This window comes from Myiozetetes cayanensis, unplaced genomic scaffold (genome assembly GCF_022539395.1).
Source record: "Myiozetetes cayanensis isolate MyiCay16 unplaced genomic scaffold, myiCay2020 scf4, whole genome shotgun sequence".
Classification (NCBI taxonomy): Eukaryota; Metazoa; Chordata; class Aves; order Passeriformes; family Tyrannidae; genus Myiozetetes; species Myiozetetes cayanensis.
The window spans coordinates 17,311,770-17,319,948 of NW_026087631.1; the positions used below are offsets into that span (position 1 = coordinate 17,311,770).

Here is an 8,179-nt window from a genome sequence, read left to right on the forward strand (position 1 = left end):
AAAACTTCTATGAGTAGTTTTGCACCGTAGACCCAGGTCTGCAATCTGATTGTGTGCTCAGGACATAGGACAGAAAGGTCTGGGAGAAACCACTTTATAAACTCATCCACGTACCCACTACTTGCCACTGTTCACCCTGCGTTGCTCATACACCTTTGCATCAACTAAGTAATATTTTGATACTTGACCTCTGTCTACTATAAGAGGTTCTCAGGTCAAAAATTGCTCCTGCAATTTTCATGGTGTATAGTATGCCACCTTCATATCTGCCTCTGTGACAGTAGAGAGTCTCCTTATCATTAAATCAATTGCATTTAAAGTTAGACTTAGATTAAGCCTGTAGACACACAAGAAGGTATGGCTCAGAAATTGGAACTCCATATAAAGAGGCTTATCGAGAAACTTGTATATATATGTAGGGGTTTATATTTATTTTTTCTTTGTTGTGCTACAAAAACATATTTTTCCTTCCTTAGGAGTTCTGTCTTATTCAGGGTGAATGTTTAGCTCATGTCCACAGTTACCCATCTGGTATTCTGGTACCTGCATTCCTTCATCCCTGTCACTGAGAAATGGCCCATCCTACTTTTCAAAGACAAAATTACCTGTTTCTCAAACTGTTGCAGTAGCCAAGAGCTACTCTCTGAATTGAGTGCTATTCCCAGCATATAAAGTGGTGAATTGAGGTTAAAAGCTATGGAAGTTAAAAACGGGCACTTAGTTTGATGCCTGTACAAGTCACTTGATTTTCCTCTGTGCTCGTAAGAGTCATATTTTCTCAGTAGAATCTCAGCTCCTGCTGACTGCAGTTAACATTTGTAATTGCTTTACACATCTGCACATGAGGTTGTGTGATACTGAGTCAGGCAACCAGAAAATGAAGAATCTACAGTTAGGAACCCCTTGAGACAAATTTGGTTTGTGTGGCATCATTAGTCCTACATAATATTGCTGGGCAGAAGCATGGATAGAGTCCAGGATAGCAGTCCAGCTGCCTCGACCATGAGTCCCTCCTCTCTTTCTAAAACCCTGCCTCAAGGGACTTCAGTGCAAACACAAACAGCTTAGTTATTGTGACTTATTTTATTACGGCTTGTTGACCGAGACACAGTAATTGATTGTAGTCCCTTGCTAAGGTCAAGTCAAAGCCATAACTTACAGTAATGTTGCTGGGGCTGAAGTCAGGATTGAGTGGATCTGAGGAAGGAGTGAGGGATGGCAGCAGGTAGGTGGATATACGACTGCTGTGTTGTTCTTTTCAGTACATCTCTTATTCAGCTGTGCCCTCTGTGTCTCCAAAGGTTATATTTTATCAGCATTTATCATCCAAATTGTATTTTATCAGCATTTTTAAGTTGTCATTGAATGAAAACGTGGAATAATTGATGTCTATAAAATATCATACTAAAAGGTTGGGTTTTTTGTTCCCCATCCCTTCATCTTTTTGCAGACTATACTCCATCCACTTCAAGCTTTATGCTCTTTCCAGCTTCAGCATGGTGCCCAGATCCATCATAGCAAAGAGCATCTTCTCAAAAATGGCTTATATGACAAGCCAATGCCAAAGAATAAACGCAAACTCAGAAGAATGGAGCTTTTGGTGAATAATGTTAAAATATAAGAAAACTGTACTGACTGTACAGGGGGATTTATTTGCAGCTCACAAATGAATAGGAATCTGGATTTGATCCAAATGGTTGACTGTACTATAATAAAACAACTTTTGGGCCTTCGTAGGAAAGAGTTTATCTACCAGTGTGACAAACAGTAATGGACAAGCTTTTTCAATTTTGCAGTAGGCCACGTACCTTTGTTCTGATGATGGAAGATCATTCTCATTTCCTATAAAGAAGAGGAAGAAAACTCTGAATGTAATTTAGAGTTATGCTATCGCTTGGGTGTCAAATAGGATCCTCAGTATGACTGGATAAATTTATTTTCGAGAGGCTTTTATCAGTACAAAAAGACAAGAAATGTGAATATGAATGTGATGGAACAATAAGGCTTCAACATTTAGAATTGTATTGAATTTCTGCTGAGCTTTTTTGCTTCAGCATCTAATAACAGTAGGCTTTCAAACTGTAATTCCTTATATTACTTGGTTCAGATGAACATAAGGCATGGTATTTGGATAGTTCTTCTTAACATTGAGGGGTTTTTTTCTTATATTATTAGAACTCCTTTTTGTAAATTTACATATATTTTACAATGCAGTCAGGTTTAGTTTCTCTCAGACTTAATTTTTAAATTAAGCCTGCATTATGTTTTTACCAGAAACTGAACAACTCCTACTTAAAAAAAAAAAAAGAAGCGATGTAGAAAAATGATTTTTGTGATTTTAACTCAGGTGCTTCATTCTTACTTGAGTAAAAACTAGTCTTCTGCAGATCTTGTAGATATGAATACATCATACCCATATCTTGACATGCAGTTGTTATGCTACTAAAGTAATTAAACAAGTCCAGTGTAAATGGCTCTGTAAGAAGTATGATGCAATGACAAATGAATAATGATTAGGTATGGTTACAGCCTACTACCATGATTACATATCTATTAGATTTTGTGTGTTCTTTAGGTTTTCACTTCTAATGGTCATAGATAACTGTACCTCTTTCCAATGGGAATTGCGGGAAGCAGAAGAATTGGGTATTTTCACAAGTTTTCTGAAATAATATCCTACGATCTGCAAGAAAAGAATAAAGTGAAATAAAGGGTCTGATGATCTTTTCTTCTTATACATAAATGGCTCCTTCATGTAACAGATTAAAATGCTTAATGTTTATCTTTACTGCTCCGCTCTAGGTAAAAACATGGAGCTAATTGGCTACTAATTAACCTTAGAAAAAGATACTTTGTCTTTAATTTATGAGATACAAGGCAAGAAACTACAGAATTGGGGGATGTAAACACAACTAATCAATATATTAACTGAAAGCTTTTCTGTGATTAACAGGAGAGGTCAAAATTAGGTCAGAGATTAACTAAGAAGTTTTAGTTAACCCAGAGCTAATAGTGACCTTTTGTTTAGGCATGGATAAACAGTATAATTTGTCTGGCTATGTTAGCAAAGTTTATATAACCTTTTCCTCTTCTCCTGGTCTAGATAAATCCGGTATCTGTCGCTATATTCAGCAAAGCTGAATTAATTTTGACAAATCTGAAGCAAACCAGTCTCATACGATTAATGATAGTGTAGTTGCACTTTTGTTCACATTGGAACAGAGAAAGGGCATGTTTATTCCTGTAGCACACCAATCTCTAGGCTAACTTGGGAGTCTGAAGTTGAAATCTCGTGCAATTTGCTTGCACAGCCTTGTGTGTGATGCTACCTCCAGTTCTGGGATTGGCGTGACTCCTGCTGGGCTGGGAATCTTATTTCCCTGTGCTGTGGGACGTGGTCAGTAATTCCTTAAGGAAACAAGGGTGTCAGTTAAGCTTTAGTATTAATGCTGTATTTGCATGGATGATGTTCACATTTAATGTTGTGTATGTTAATTTGATTTACCTTATTTTAGTTCATCGAGAACGGTAGTGTATCTTTTGACCTACATTGTGAAGATTATTTTCCTAAACAGAAGGTTAAATGTGTCTTTACATAATTTGTGAGTTTATATTATAGAGAACAGAAAGAAATTTGTATACAGCCTGGGATTCACAGCCATCTGCAAAATGCCTTAGAATTACAGGATCAGATAAATAGTTATCTTAATTGAGTTATAATCCTACATTAAATACTCTCATGTGTGCAGTCTGTGCGGAGTTTTCTTGTTTTTCACCAAAGGACAAATTCCACACAGCTTACAATACACACTTTTTAGCTTTGTTGATTTCTCTTGCTCTTTTAATTTTGCTCCTGTGGATAACAGGATTTGTAGGATCTCATACTGGATGCATGGAAGCCTTTAATTGCTAATTTCCTGTGTTGTATGATACTAGATCAATCACTATGCAGCAGTTGCTGAAGAAATTAAAACCAATTCATTGCAAACCTCCAGGCATTTTATTTTTGGAGGGTTTTTAGTGTGTCCCGGCTCAGCTATAATATAGTGAACATTTAGATGCAACAGAACAGTCACATGCAGTTCAATTTTAGATTTGTTCGAAGCTATTAAATACAAAACACAATACTTTTTAAAAACTTTTTTGGTGGAACTTTCATGATTTTAAAAATATGCACAGTGTAAGAGTTTAGAAAGTTTGTTTTCAGGTCTTTTGGATTCAAAATTTGCCTATAAATACATTACCTCAAAGACATTAGTATTCTGAAGTCCATCCTCTTTTGACTATGTTGTGTGGGGTGAACCAGCACTCTTTGTAAGCAATTCCAATACATTGAATTTAATTTTCAGTTTTATTTTTGCTGTAATGGTAGATCTGTTTCATTTTTCACTTTCTGAAAGATTAATGAGTGAAACTCACCAGTCTAACAAGATATTGATTTAAAAAGAAGGAATGTGTTTGCTTTTAATGTTTGGTCCTTTGTCCTTGTCCATTTTGTACTTCCAAATATTGCTAGGGAGATGAAATCTACCTTCTGTGTGCCCCAGTGTCATGCTTTAGGAAACCGGTGACATGGATATTAGGCTTTTGAACAGTTATATATATTTTTCAAAGGTGGGCATTGTTAAGTCACTATAATTTTATAATCTGTGAGACACAGTCTAAGAAAAAAGACAAAGCTGGAAATCTTTGAAAATAAGAACACACAGCACACCTCCCCTTCGGTTTAGAAAGCTTTCATATTAAGGAGGTGCTCAGGACAAACATAAATGTATTTTTCTTCAACATTTTACTTTCATTGCCTCATAAGCCCATACTACCAATAAATTACTCTTTTATTTTTCTTGAAATAAAAAGAAAACTGACTTCAAAAAAGGGAAACATTATTTTAAGACTAAGGGATTTTTTTCTCAACTGCCACATTAGATAAAAAATTGCTTATACTGCGTTATTTTCTATAACTTCCCTGATTGTTTTGAAATTTAATTAAAAAATGGACATTTTAAAAGGGATAGTGTTTCGTGCTTTTCTCTTGGTGTTTGTGTTTTTTATGTCTATGTACATGAATCCACATAAATTATATATTTGTTTCTGCCTCAAAGCAGTAAAAGATATAATTTACTGTGACGATGTGCCACTGCATCTCTACAGAACTGAATTTGTTTGCGTGTACTGGTATTACGAAGCCTAGTCTTTTTTTTGTGCCCTTTTAACACCATTCAGCCAGTTAATGAAGAGAGTGGCTTTGGCTATGCTGTTTGAAGGAAAAGGATTCCTATGTTATCCATTGAAACCTGCATGATGACTAAATTGCTGTGGCAGTTTCTCAAGTATTTCAGTTTTAGAGTTCTCTATTTCTGCAGTGGTGGCTGACTCCTGTTTGCTGTCCCAAAAACATGTACATCTCCCTACACTCTCTCTGCATCTCCAGCTGTGTCCTAGTAGAAGCAATGAACTGAATATTCTGTACCTCACCCACAGTTTTTCCTTCCCCAAATTGCTACACTCATGTTAAAAAAAAAAAAACAAACAAAAAAAACCAACAAAACAAGAACTCATTTTTTTGTTATGCAGCCATTCCAGATCTTCCTGCTACAAAACCTGCACTTTAGGGACTTCCGTACTGCTTTGGTTACCAGGTTTGTTCCTCTTATCCCATTTTGCAAACCCTCCAAAGTTCTGATCCTTAGAGCTGCTGCTTTTGCAGTGAAAGGACAGATGACAGACGAAATAGAAAAAGAGAAAGGCCTGCGTTGTAAGAAGTTAAATAAATAAGACTGTCGTCGTTTTAACCCCAGCCAGAGCCAAACCCCACACAACCACTTGTTCACTCCCCCACCAACAGGATCAGGGAGAGGATCAGAACAGTGAAAGCCAGAAAACTCGTGGGTTTAGACGAAGACAGTTTAATAGGGAAGGCAAAAGCCACATGCGCAATTAAAACGAAACAGGAATTAGTTCACTGCTTCCCGTGGACAGGCGGGTGTTCTGCCTTTCCAGGAGAGCAGGGCCCTATCATGTGTAACAGTGACTTGGGAAGACAAACACCATCACTCTGAACATCCCTCTTTTCCTGCTTCCACCAGTTTTATATGTTGAGCATGATGCCATATTGCCTGAATATCCCTTTGGTCACTTGGGATCACCTGTCCCAGCTGTGCCTTCTCCCAACCTCCCACACAGCCCCAGTCCCCTCGCCATCCTGGCAGCATGAAAAGCAGAAAAGGCTCTGTGCAAGCTCTGCTCAGCAATAACAAAACCTTCTCTGTTTTGTCAACCCTGTGTTCAGCACAAATCCAAAACACAGACCCACAGCAACCACTGTTAAAAAAACTAAGGTACCCCAGTGAAAACGAGTACAGAGATTTAAGATAAAAGTTGTTTCTTTTCCTAGGGTGTGTCTGCTAAAAACCTTGTACTCATCCCTGTGGCTTGGTGTTCTTGGCACTTAATACCAGTATTGTCCTAACAATTTGACTTATTTGTGGAGTATATCCTAGGGCACCTGCATTGTTGTTATGGATCCTTTTTTGTATTTCCTGAAAGATGCTAACTAGTTTTCTTTGTGAGAAGGTACTTCTATCACTAAGCAACAGAAGAATTGCTATACCTATGGGACAGCAATGCTTGCAGCACAGTTAGAGCTTAAGATGAGGTTTATATACCACTTGGTCTGGTTGGACCATGCATACTGCCCTTCTTATGTCCTGGATGTAAGAGGCAGCAGATGCTCAGTTGGAAGTAGCTTTGAACTGTTCTCTCTGCCCATGGAAGTAGTAATTAAAAACCTCAGTAGCTGTAACAGACCATATGCTGTACTGTGGCCTACTGTGTCTATAAGGACAGGTAACATATTTTAGCTTTTATAGCTTTTTTAGCTGAACTGAAACTGGAACTTTATGTTACATATGAAAGATTCTTTTGGGCTTGAATACTGGGATTTACTCGCAATAAGGACATAATATCAAAGACTATGTACCAAATATTTAAAGCACATTAAGACATCCCTACTTAATGTGTTAGTGTAAGAAAGCAACAAAGAATATTTGGCAAATTAATAATATATAAACCATTTGCTGCTTATATACATGAATGTAAATTTAGATCATGTGTTTACAAAATACATATGTTATTAGAAGTTATTACCATTTTTAAAAAAAAAGCTTTAAAAGAAAAATTAAATTTCTATGAAACAAAAGTCAGTGCTTCTAGTTACCTGTTTTCCTTTTTTTTTCTGAATGACTCATATATATATACATATATAAAATGTGTAGATAAAAATTTCTAGAGGAATTTTTGTTTGCTCTTTTTTAAAATACATTTTTAGGTGGATATATTGAGAAATGAGTCATATGCTTGTTGTGATTAAGTATTTGCAGAATTGAGGTCATGTACACTACCTTTGAATTTTTCCCATAATTACCAGCAGAAGGCAATGAGGAAAAAATGATACTGTATTATATTAATATATCAACTTATGGTGCTTTATTATACTTGAAGCAGTCCTCTAAGGAATTTTAACTTTACCCAAAATCAAACTCCTTGTTCTTTTCAGGGATTAGATAGGATGTCTTCAGTCAGTGCTACATGTGTTAGTGTATGCCAGATATGGAGCCAGTATTGTGGGGAATGCTAGGTTTAGATGAGAAGATTATTAATATAAGTTTCCCTAGAAAGATTATGTTGATTTTCACTGAAAATTAAAGTCCATGGACTAGTGCCTAAGCCTTGTTTGTTTGTTTGTTTGTTTGTTTGTTCCATGGAAGTGTAATAGAGTTGCACTTAAGTGGAATCTTAATGGCCATTCTCTTTCATTCTGAAATGTATCAAAAATGGATTTGGTAACAGAAAGTGCTGGTAGTCAGGTATTTGCCAAAAAACACCACAACCAACCACAACAGTTGTGGCTTGTGATCCTTGCCTTATTTAAAGGCATTTTCCTTCTGTTCTTCTTTGAGCAGGCATTTGGTACACAAAATATGCACTTCGCTGATCTTGAAGCAGTTGTGAGATTCTTGTTCTCCTTGGCTCTGTTCACCTGTCTCCCCACAGACAGACAGCAGTTCTCCCCTTTGGAATTTGTGGCACTTGCCACGTTACGATCAGTGAGAGTTTCACACTCTAGCCAAGCAGGCTGAACTTACACCTCTGCCTGCAAAACTAAATCCTCCCAGCCTAT

At 36.8% G+C, this 8,179-nt stretch overlaps 1 protein-coding gene across 3 annotated transcripts in view; it reads left to right on the plus strand.

The window, feature by feature from the left end:
- Positions 1 to 5,008, plus strand: part of DTWD2 (DTW domain containing 2) — an 81,258-nt gene extending 76,250 nt beyond the window's left edge. For all 3 annotated transcript variants that reach the window (XM_050329183.1, XM_050329182.1, XM_050329184.1), the window contains exon 6: positions 1,451 to 5,008. In XM_050329183.1, the coding sequence (XP_050185140.1) occupies positions 1,451 to 1,621 (171 nt within the window). In that variant the 3' untranslated portion in view covers positions 1,622 to 5,008. The remainder of the gene's footprint in view (positions 1 to 1,450) is intronic.
- The last annotated feature ends 3,171 nt before the right edge of the window (positions 5,009 to 8,179 follow it).